The sequence below is a fragment of the Vanellus vanellus genome, assembly GCF_965231255.1.
Source record: "Vanellus vanellus genome assembly, chromosome: 1".
Taxonomy (NCBI): Eukaryota; Metazoa; Chordata; class Aves; order Charadriiformes; family Charadriidae; genus Vanellus; species Vanellus vanellus.
Window position 1 is genome coordinate 88908735 of NC_138905.1, and position 12301 is coordinate 88921035.

The window sequence follows — 12301 nt, forward strand, 5'->3', positions numbered from 1 at the left end:
GGAGAAACTGGCTATTGTTTTTCTCCTATGGACAAACATAAACAGTTGGTAATGTTTTTTGTTTTGTTTTGTTTTGTTTTCCTCAGTGCATAAAGCTGACCAGATAAGCAGCACATCAGGATTTAGGGATTAGTAACAGAGTTCTGAGACTGGGAGTTGTATATGTGCTGAGAGTGTATGTGTACGTGCCTGAATCAAGGAGGTATGCCTACACAGAGTTGTGCTCATATATCCAGCTCCATAAACAAACATATGAAACTTTCAATTGTGCCATTCTTGGTCATTGTAGCAATACCTTGTTTATTCATTTGCTTCCAAGAAATAATTCTGGGAGTGTTTCTTCCCCAACAACACCAAATGTGGGTATTTCCCAATGCACTGCTTTAGTGGCAGAAGAATAAAACGCCAACACAGAAAAAGACATCTTTTAATAAGTCATTAAATATTGCTAGCAAATATAAACATTTGCATAAAAATAAAACCTTTAACTTTTAATAAAATTTGAGTGATATTAATCTGAATGAAAATATTCGGAATGTTAGTGTAATAGCTTAATAAACTGACTCCCAAATGGTTTAGCTAACTCAAAAGGACATGCACATTCCGTCACACACTTGAAAACGGAGTAAAAATTGTGGTAGAATCTAGCAACTCACAACATCATTTAACAGAAAAGAATATTTATACCCAGCAGAAACTGTAGAGAATTTATGTCCTCAGACTGCAACTCTGAGCTGAAAAATGTCTTGAGAATGTGATGCTAATGTCCCTGCTCTTGATGAAAATGTCAGACCTACAAACACAATCAAGACCTCAGAAGAATTTTGTCTCAATTCTGCTGCATTCTTCCTCCTGAAAGATGTCAATGCTGTTGAAGAACATAATGTGCAGAGATCATTCAAGATTGGAGAACTGGCACATTTTGAGTGACATCAGAGAATCTTTCTGAAAGTAAAACTACTTCCTATAGTTGAGCATACCATAGTGTACAGATTGCTCTATCTTCGAGGTTTGAAGCAAAATTAAGAAAAGGAGAACACAGTCAACCAAATGAAAACATGACCTACTTCTATAATATTTTTTCCTTATCTGCTAGGCTTAATTTTGTATATTTAGATTTATGTACATATGAATGATACCTCATGCTTTCATTTTCTATCCCTGCATCCACCTGAACAACTAGTACAGCATCTGGTCAGAATACAGAGGAACAAAGTGTGGAGGTACTAATTGGGCATATTGAGCTTGGATGGTAATAAAAAAAAAAAAAAGATAACCCAAAATTATGTTTAAAGCAAGTCTTCACTTCAGGTGATTTCTAGTTTCAAATGCCTGATAGGAATTGCACAACTTTTCTCAGAAAGTGGGGAAGTGCCCTGAAGTTCCTCTTTCTGCTGTGGAGCTTTACAAGAAAGTTACTGGTACAAAGCCACACTGGCTCTGCCAAAAGTGTTTATGGCTCGTGATTAATAGTCTGCCTCTGATCATGTTTCCAGTGGTGGTTATGATTCACAGATTGTGGCCTAACTCTTTCTATTTCTGAGACATTCCCTTCTGTAACCCACACAGCTCTGCTTTCTTCATTGAGTCTCAGGATTTTACAATGTCACAGTGTGTAATGAAAGATAGAGCAAAATGATAGTAATGCAGACAGGCAGAATATCATATTTACTACCACTCTGGAGCAAAAATCAAAGCAGACAACACTGGACAGTGGATTTCAGCCATCAGACAAAAATGTTGCATGTTGTTCTGTGGGGTATCTGGGGAGAATCCTTGTCTGGCAGAGCATCTAAGAATATGGGACCTCAAGCCTTGCTATGTGCAGAGATGGTTCCCAGTCGGCAGTATGGCTGATGGCCTTGGTTTCAAGCTTGATAGCTTCTAGACTGCTAGACTGACACCTAAAACAGATGAATATGTGATTTACAGAAATGTGAGAAATAAGACCTGGAAAAGAGTTGATAGTAAATGTCCAATTATCTTAGGGTTTGGAGAAAGAATGAGGTGGGGCTCAGGACGCTTGGCTTAGTGAGGAAACAGGACTGACTGTGAGGAATGCATTTTCCTCTTGCTACAGGGAAGGATAGACTCTGATATCAGTGTGAGGATCCTTTCAATGCAGAATAAACCCTGGGCTGCTGAGACCTAGTCTTGGAACAAAATAGAGAAATGCAATGCAAAGGTCAAATTCTGTTCCTAGTACAAGATGACTCTTCCAGTCCAGTGTTGGGCAGCCTGTGGTAGAACAATGCCTTGGATCCTTCAGTTCTGTGATGACAGAGATACTTGCACTTGACGGAAGTCTCACCTCATCCCTCCCCCAGCTCCACCTTTCTTATAAATGGTGATGGACAAGAAAGATTTATACAGTTCAATGATCTTAGGAGACAAATCTACCAATAAACCACAATAATTAAGAAAAAAAGATGAAACTGCAGGAAAAAGTGGTAAGCTGGTGCTATAGCAGTCTCACAGAGCACAAAGAAGAGGGAGAGGTGGATCCCAGGACAAGAGAGGAGAAAGATGTTTTGTCTTACTGCTGGATGAACTAGGTTGTTGAAGGAACTAAATTGTCCAAGGAAGTTTAGCTTAAGTCCAGCATGAAACCTAACTTTCTGTCAGCAGCTTGAACGTAGTTAAAAGGATGATTATAAAGTATGAAGCCTGAGACTTAAGGGACAGTAGAGCCGAATGAGAAGTAATAACTTACTCTGGTTGGTAGATAAACTATTTCTGTTCTTCTTCAATATTGCAAAACCCAGAAGAAGCATGATCAGTATAACGACAGCTATAAGTGGGCCAAAGAAATTTATCTTCACTTGCTCCATTTCTTCTTCCTGTATCTCTGAATAAGAAAACAGGGGAGATACACACAGCAAAGATTTAATTTGGTGACAATTAACTTAAACAATCTATCCCAAAGTTATGTGAATTAGAAGTTTAGGGAAATGCCTTCATCATTCCTTGCTTTTACAGTGCTTTAATAGTGTCAGTAAATCACTATCCACATTGCTTTATTTCCATTTCCAACAACTAGCACAACTACCAAGTCTTAATGGCCACTTCAACAACAGTAAGGCAAAGTACTCTTTCTGAAGTTTGGGCAACATGTAAGAGATCAGCAACTTGATTAATCCAAGAGTCTACAAGGCTGCAACTGTGCTACTGCTACTGTGCAAGTTTGAAGAACCTGGGATATGTTACCACTTGGTATCTGTTGGAAATGATGGTCAAAGCCTAATGAAAGGCTGTAAAGGATGTGAAAGTAGCAGGGAATGCAAAGGAGTTTCCCTCTATTTCTGGTTATTGTGCTTTTGAGGTTTTGGTTGCTAGGGTTAGCAACTGACAGAGCTTCAGTTATCACCAAACAAAGCTTTTGTTTATGTGGGGTTCCTAGGTTCTTACCCACCATTGCTGCTTATCAGGTGGCTACTTTCATAAAGCCAGGGAGGGGAGAAGAATTGAATAGGGGAGAGGAGGATGGAGCATTATAGCTAATATAGCCAATATAGCCATGTTAACACTCATGAGCAACATGTAGAGCTGTGCAAACCTCAGAAGACTTCTGTATTGTATTTTACTATTATTTGAAAATCCTAGAATTTAAGGACATCAGAGGTAGTTTGTCATATCTAGCATTGAAGACTCAACCCTTTAGCTAAATTTATATGAAGAAAACTGCACTGTGGAACTTTTTTGAGAATGAGTGGAAAGCTTCTTTTACATCTTGCAGTAGTGAAGTGCATGCCCGTAGTACCCTGGTAGGCTTTCCTGCAATGCTACCTTTCCCTCTTGGTTCCCTGTTCCCATCATGTTGAAGCACAGCTCTCCATCTTCAACATTGTCTAAAGGAGATATGTGCAAGCCATGTGGGAATTGTCTTTATTTTAATGAACTGTCCCATAGCTTATGAACAAAAATATGTCAAAGGATGTTTTCCTGTCCCAGGAGATAAATAAAATACAGCTTTAGTTTAAAGAAAAGATCAGTCACGTGGAACCCTGAGATAATCCAGCAATAAGGTCTTATTGGAACTTGGTTCCCCAGCTGCTTCTTGCAAGAAGTGTCTGAAAAAAGACACAAACCCAGAGAAAAAAAAAATCCCAAAATAATCATTTTGGAATGTGCACTTCCTTCTGCCAAATGTTATGAAAACTGCCAGGAATGCTTCTAAGACTAATCAAAGTTTCATGGTCTTTACTCTTAAACTCAGAACAATCTATTTGGCAGTTTGTGAGCCGAATCTGGTCCAAGGGATTCTTCTGTTTATCCTTCTGCCTCTCTCTAGGGAATGATTAAGAATAGCAGCTCAAGCACCTAAACATCAGAAAAAAACTTTTTTACTGTCAGGGTGGTCAAACACTGGCACAGTTTGCTGAGAGAGGCTGGGGAGTCTCCATCCTGGGAGACATTTAAAACTCATCCGGGTAAGGCCCTGCACTACCCGCTGATGCTGTTTTGAGCAGAGTGGTTGAACTAGGTGACCTCCATATGCCTCTTCCAACCTCAACAGTTCTCTGATTCTGTGAAGCTGCAACCTCTCTTAACAGCTAAATGTCACCTCCTGAGACTGGTTGCCACCTAATCCAGACATCCAGGTTGCTTTGTTGCTGCTGCAGCAGCATCTAGGGAGAGGATGAACAGGGCTGTGTTTTGGATTGCGTAGCAGTAGTCTTCCTTCTCTGAGCCCTCTCCTTGCTTAATAAGACTTCCCATGCGGAAAGGAGAGGGAATTTGGTGGCCATGCCTGTTGGTGAACAGGATGGAGAACATACACTGCCTTGACTATGCTGCTATCTGTGATCAGCTCTACTGCAGTGTGCCCTGCTTCTACCCTTGCAAAGATCAGAATGGGTGGATGGAGACTCACCAATGAGTAGTGGCACTGAGACAATGCTCCCCAGCTGTTCTCCAAGGTGAAGCAAGCAGCTGATATTAGTGAGGATGTTCCTAGGAACAGTGATATTCAGCTTGCTAGTAACATTATATAGCTTTGTTACAGCATCCTGTGAGACATCCATGTGATGTGTAAGCCTGCGTGTTGTGTTTCCATGTGAAATTAGCCAAGTTATCTGCCTGGGCTCTGGATAACCTCCACTGGAAGAACAGGAAAGATTCAAGTATTCGTTGGGCTTTAGTTCCCCAGTGTGCAGCCATGCTATCTCAGGTTGACTGTAGTTAGCTGAAACAGATCAAAGAGAAAGCATCATGAGTCAGACATACTACATCCCGTGACAGTTCCAGCCAATTATTTGCAATTTTTCTGGCAAAAGCAAGGCTAAACAATTTTCTCAGGAAAAGAATGGGAGTCCCAAGAAGGGATTGTTATGTTTTTGGTGTATATGCAGACTTGCTGCTCCTTGTCCTCAGGGTGTTTCAAGGACATAAGTCTGATCAGCCAGACAATGGGCCTCTGTCTCTCCCATCTCCTTTAGATTCATTGACACCTCAGAATAATCAAACCCAGCCTGCTTGTGGGTCAGTGCTTACACACAAAATAGGAACGGGACACGGTGCTGCCTACTCTTGACCGCCTGATTAGGTAAGGGGAAAACCACAAATTTCTAACTGTGAAACGCAGAGAAAGAAATCATCTGAGGGACTTCAGATGGGGTAAGTTGGAGGTCTAGTGCTGTCATCGGTAGAAATATCCTTGGTGTCTGTCAGCATTATGAGTAATCATTTTGAAGCATATAAAGTAATTCACTTCTTAACTTGATAGTATACCTCCCTTAGCTTGGCTTTTTGTGTGGAAGTGACTATAGTACAAGTTCTTTTACTTTGTGTCGTTGGACAGACATCCCATTCAATGAAAAACATAGCTGTTTTTTTAGAGAGTCAAGTTTACCCGGCAAGAAATAGTGAAACAGGATTGGAAAGAATTATTTAAACATAAAATATGAACGATAAATGGAAGCTTTTAACCAATACTCTCTATTAAATTATATTCTCAACCAGGATTTGTTTGGTTAAAAGATCATAATAGAAATAGTAGACTATAATGGAAAAGGAGAAGGAAGGAACGTAGACACAATACTGACTGCACATTGGCATACAGCAATTAAAAAAAAAAACAAACAACAAACCAAAACAGCGACAAAACCCAAGAAATGAACTCAAGACTTCATTAAAAATACTTCATTACTTCAGTGCCAATAGGACTAAAGACAATATGGAGAAATATTGGAGAAGGGGGAAAGGATTGTTAGCAAAATATGAGTCTAAGAGTGTCTGACTTCTACACACACACTCAGTGTGTTGGATCCAGGCTCTAATCCTCACCCCAGAGAATTCTTAATATGGATGGATGAAGAAATATGATGTTGCTTTTATTTGCTGTATGCCAACACACAGAAAGAAGGATTTTGCTTAGTCACTTAAATACCCAAGAGAGTCCATGGCTGTGAATTCAAAATGGGAAAAGCTCCACCTTTTTTACATCCCAAAATTTACTTAAGTTTTCCCTTAGGAAATCTTAAACTTCCTCTTTCTCATCAAGGTCTGACTCACTTAGCTGACTGCTCACACCAGCTTCTGGTCTGGAGTAGTTATTCTCTACTTGGCATTTTATAAAGAGGGCAGGAACGTAATCTATGGCTGTGAAATTTGCCAAATTGTCAAGTGATTTAAGAGTTTCAATCTTATTGACAGTAAACAAGTGGAAATAGCAGAATATACCCTGATCTAAGCACTTCTGTTTTCATAGCTTCCGGAACCTCAATTTACTGAAAAATGATGTTGGTTGCATGCAGGGTGCATGCTACGTATATGTGAGCTTTGTATTGCTAACAGAAAACCATGTTTCAGGAAGTCTTTTTTATTTAAAGATAACATGTCTTCCAAAAAGGCTATGGGCTTAGATTTAAATACCTCAAGAGACAGCAGATCTATCAAGCCCTTGATATTTTTCTCAATGGCTTAATTACCTTACCTGGTTTTGTTGTTTTCTAAACTGACAATGTGCCTTGCTTCTCACTTGCTTCCAGCCACTAACTGTTTTTATATCTTCACTGAATTAATTAGCCTTTTTTTTAATATCCAGTATTTTATGCGTATTTCAGATTCCCACACTCTGAAAACAAGACTCTTCTGTCTTCTGCATGATAAGGTAATCAGATCAATCTTTTAATGTCTCCAGTTGGACTGTATTTTTTCCAGCCTTCAGATAAATCTAGTAGAGCTTTTCTTCACGCTTTAAAGATTTTCAACATCCCATTTAAAATGAGGATGCAAACTTTGTCTATTCTGATACCGGTTTTACCCCCAACTCTTTGAATAGCCCATATTTTGAAATAGGTTCCCTAGTCTCACCTACTTCCCTTATTGATCCATCCAGAGGAAGCACTAGAGCCATGCTATGGCAGCAGAATTTCCAGTTAAGCTGCTTGTCACCATGGTCCCTTCCTTGCCTGTTTTAAGAGCCAAAGCTCTTTGTGAAGCTTCTTCCATTGTGAAACCCTCCCTTCTTTCTGGAGAATGACCTGTGTTCATTGTTCTTATAGAAATCATCCTGGCTGTACATAATACGTATAACACATATATATCTATCCGTATATTTTCCTAATGTAATATGTATAAATAACACCTGTAAACTGTATTAGAAGGTACCTCAGTATTTCTGAATGGGCTTGGTCAGCAAGGGATCTAGATAGCTTCGTCTGACTGCCCTGTCGTTCTTGTACAGCACTCAGTCTTTCTTATGTCCATTTTAAGTGTCACACACCATACTACAAAAAACCCTCCACGTATGATATGAGAATCTAATTACGAAACAGTAGGTAAGCACAAGTACATTTCAACATTTGTATTTTTCTTCTAATTATTTTTAAGGTGTTTTTTTTTTTAAACATTATTTTATGCTGCTCCTTCCTTTGGGAGCTTATTGAACAAAGAGTCATTTGGAAGGAATACAGCAGCAAATAGTTTAAAACAGTCTTCCTAAGTTAAACCTTAGAAGGTCTGTAAGAATTTTAGTGCCTAAGTATGAGACTTCTACAATGTATTGCTCAGGTGTTGGCTAAGCTGATAACTGATTTAACAGCTTGAATTAACTGAAAAGTTGATGCTAAGCATCTCTTAAATTGGAGGCCTTGATACTGAGTGCACATTATGAACTTCTGAGTTCTAAAGCTTTGCTGAAAATACTTGTCAAGTAGATTCTGGGAGAATCAAAATTAACAATCTAGGTTTTCTGTCTGTGGATTGAGGGAACGCTTGCTGGTAGCACAAAGCTAAATAGGCTCAGATGTCCTGGTACTCTGTTTTTGACTGCTGTTACACATGGCTTGTTCTCTTTTGAAGCAGTATGCTGAAGCCTGAACACAGCAGTAGAAGTTAGAAGCTATTATTAATGACTAGCACTATCATAGTGGAAGAGAGAACACAGGCATACAGACAAAGGTTACTAACAGAACAGTTTAAAATAAAATAAAAAAACATTAGGAAAATATATTAGGAATTACTAAAAATATTAGAAAATATTAGGAAAAGATTGCTTCCTCACTTCCATTCCCATGCAAGAAATCAGGTTGAATCTCATCAAAGCATGCATTTTTTTCTTCAGAGATATTTTCAGTCTTCCTTTAACTGAACATATGAATTTCTACTCCTCCACATATGAGCTGCTCTTTTCTTTATTTTCCCTGTGATTTATATGATCATAAAATAGCTGGGTGTTTGCAGAAATCTTGTTACGTTTCAATTGTAATTTACCACCAACAATGATAACTACTGCTAGTTTTAATAGAAGGTAGTGCATCAGATGCAAATAAAGAAGTGTATTTTCCAGAGTCCTAAAAGCCATAAAACTTGCAGGAGGCAAGAGGAAGAAGACAGAATGGTTTTCACGCTAAAGTATGACAGGGTGAGAATTGGGAATGATGCAATATTAAGCAAATTATTGCCTCATCTTCTACTACTTCTGATTGCCTCCACCTGAGTACTTTTCATTCAGAGCTGAGGATTTTCTGTTGAGAATGCTTTTATCCGTCTTTAGAAATTCTGCTCCAGTGCAGGTACATTTTCAGTGGTTTGGGGCCATCACTGCACCTTTCTGGACTGAAGAAAGGGACAGAGAATTCCCAAAAAAACCCCAGGGCAGATGACAATTAGAAGAGATTACTTACCAATAATGTGCAGTAAGCACTCAGATGTGTGTATGACCTTTGGCGATCCTTTATCTCTGTGCTGTATAATACATGTATACTGTCCCTCATCCACAATTCCTGCATTTAACAATTGCAAGGTCCATTTGTCCATATCCATCTTGGTGCGATTTATATATTTAGGACTAAGGTTATCAAGTTTTTCTTGGCCATAGTATACTTCGTGCACCACGTCATCAGTGCCTTTTTGCCAAAAAACTCTTAAATCCTTTATGTCAGTTTTCTGAGAGTTTGGGAAATAGCAGGATAGGTATGCAGTGTGATTGAGAAATGACTTCACCTGATGCACACTGGCAGCAATACCTTAGACAAAGAGAGAGAAGAAATTAAGATTTCTAAAAACTACAAAAGAATACCAAGTATTTGCACTCACAGAGGCAACACTTAACAACAGTAGCAATAAAAACGCCAGCATTCAGACACAAATTCTCCCACTAGATATGACAGGACACATAGTTCTTCAAACTGACTCACTTAGTCTTGTGGAGTTCAGGTCATAAAACTACTTCTTATTTTTCTTCCTATATTTTACTTTCCAAGGGAGGCCTAGCACACAGATGTTGTGAGCCTCTATATTTTAGAAAACCTATATGCAGGCATCCTGAGTGTAATGAGAGTCTGCCACAAATGAGATAGTTGCACAATTTCTTTTTAAAAAGTTGAGTTCATTCTCCTAATAAAATAATACAGCATTGCAGTTCTGAAGAAAATGTAAGGTGCACACTGTGTGGTAAATGTTGGTGCCTAGGGAATGTATGACCAGAAGGTCAGAAACAGGTGAACACTTTCAGTCTCACTGAAGAATGAATCTAAAGTTTAATGACAAATTAAATGTCAGATTTAACTGTTCTGTAATTAATCTAGAGTTTAATGAGATATTAAATGTCAGATTTAACTGTTCTGTTGCTGATCTTGTTAACAGAAATAGTCAATAAACACAATTACGCCTTCATGCAAAGAAAGCATGAACTGTATTACACAAGGGATGATTTTTCTCCCGCTTTTATGAGTGTATGTATGCGTTATTATGGGTGGCGATGGGCTGAGAGGACAGGTTTTTCTTGGAATGAGAAATGCAGTCCTCTGTCCCAGAAGATACAAACACCTCTGCTGTGTTCAAAAGGAGGAGAAGATTTACAGGCTCTCTCCTGGTGCAAAGTTTTGACTGCTTCTCCAGAGCACGAGACTGCAAAATGATCTTCGTGGCTGCCTAAAACTCCAGTTGTCCCATATCAAACTGTCAGTTTTCAGTTTAATACTGCTCTCCTCTATGATATACAGAGGTGATATATACACATTTTAAAGATAGATTCAAATTGAAAATTTAAGCGCAGCATAAAATAAGTGTAATGTAAAGATATAAAGTTGAAGAGAGAAAGTACTTACTCTATATTTTATGGAGTCCCTGCACACAATTTAAATACATGTCACATAGGCTATATGACCTCGATTGAGCAACAGAAATGATTAATTACTACTAAGGAATAAGCTTCGTAGTGGATGAGAAAGTATCACATAGCAGGACACATAATAATCAAAACTGGTTTTACAATTAAAAATGCGCCTTTTACCTGGGAGAAGTATCATAGAGTAAAGGAAGAATACGCAGAACTCCATGATGCTGTAAGAAGGAAAAATGTAAGAAATATATTAGAGGTTGAAAACACTCCAGTACCTTCTCCAGTACTCACAAAGAAGTGGTGAAACAAAAAGTTTTAGCAAGAGAGAGACTATCGAGAAAGTTAATCTCACCTTTTCCCATGGACTGGTGCAAGGACTTCTGTGTGCTTCACAGCCTTTAGCAACAAGCATGCCATTACAGATCTCTGATTTACAGAGTAGGTGATGTGGCAGAAGATTACTGCAGACAGGGTATGCCATAGAAGGAACACAGAGACCCCGGAGTGCAAAGGACAGCATGAGTACCTGAGATGTCTGGTGCAGAGGAATGAGGAATGGGGAGCATGCTTGGCCTGGCAGTGTGGGGAAGAAGATGGGGGAATTGAAAGTAGAGGGGGAGGAAAGGGTGACACAGAAGGAGGAGGTGGGGGAGACAGAGCGATGATGTCAGCTACCAGAAGTGAAGAAGTGTGTGACCTTCAGTTTGGTAACTGGAACCTTTCCCTCACAACAGTAGAAGATAACTGAGAGAAATCCTATATGGTTTAAAAAGCTAAGGCTAAACAGCACATAATTTGTGGTCAAGAAAAACTGGTATCTGTTTAGAAAAAAAAGGAAAAAACCCTGTGACTCATCTCATAAGCAAAACACTTCTATGGCTGCTTTGGTTCATGTAGAACAAGGGCTTATAATCCTGTTAAACAGCCAAATGTCATTCCCATGCACCAGTGAGAGAACAGCACCTGTGTTTGACTGGCCTGTGGTTGCTGGTTTGCATTTTAGCCATGCCTTTATGTTTTGCCTGTGCCTTTTCCATGTATTTGGAAGAAGTCTTCACACCACCCCTGTCAAGGTCCTTTACTTTCCACTAAACAGCTCCAAAGAATTCTGTTGCTGGAGCAGATGTAAAACCTCCTCAGCTCTCATACAGTGAGATGGCTGTCTGCTGTCCTGACTGGTAGTACAGCTTCCTGATGTTTTCCCATTTTTTATCATGTTTTATTTTAAGCTGGTACACTTTGGGCTTTACCTTTACCCCAGATCTCTGGGAGCAAGAGTCTCTCCTTCTGCTTAATATAGAATTCCCCTCAGTCTGCTGACATGTTTTTTTGTGTATGTATTGTAACAAACAGAACTGTGAATGATATGTTTTCCAGACCAGATTCATCCTGCCTTTTCTTAGGAAAGGGGAGAAAGAAGCCCAAATGTCTCAGAGGATATAGATAATTTTCTTTGGCAGAAGAGAAGGGAGGGCTTGTACAGATTCCATTGTTGTAGACAGAGGTCATTCTCTTTCTGCTCCGGCCACCCTACTACATGGTGAACGTTTATCAAAGGGTTTTCCTCCTAGGCTGGGCCCCACTGAATTAAACCACACAACTGGTTGCCTAAATAAAATTGCCTGTGCCAACCCACTGAAAACGACAGAAATTCCTTCTCAGCAATCTTATTACCCCCCTGTGAATAAGAATTTTTGCTTCCAGTCAAGTAAAGAAAAAAGGATAGCCCTATTT

General features: G+C 39.2%; 1 protein-coding gene across 1 annotated transcript; it reads right to left on the reverse strand.

The window, feature by feature from the left end:
• Positions 1–1792: 1792 nt before the first annotated feature.
• CD86 (CD86 molecule) lies at positions 1793–10984 on the reverse strand (the record flags this gene model as incomplete). The annotated part of the gene is made up of 7 exons (XM_082485645.1): positions 1793–1904; positions 2312–2396; positions 2714–2848; positions 4874–5185; positions 9129–9470; positions 10739–10788; positions 10920–10984. The coding sequence occupies 7 exons, from the start codon at positions 10982–10984 to the stop codon at positions 1793–1795; spliced, it is 1101 nt and encodes a 366-aa protein (XP_082341771.1).
• Positions 10985–12301: the final 1317 nt, after the last annotated feature.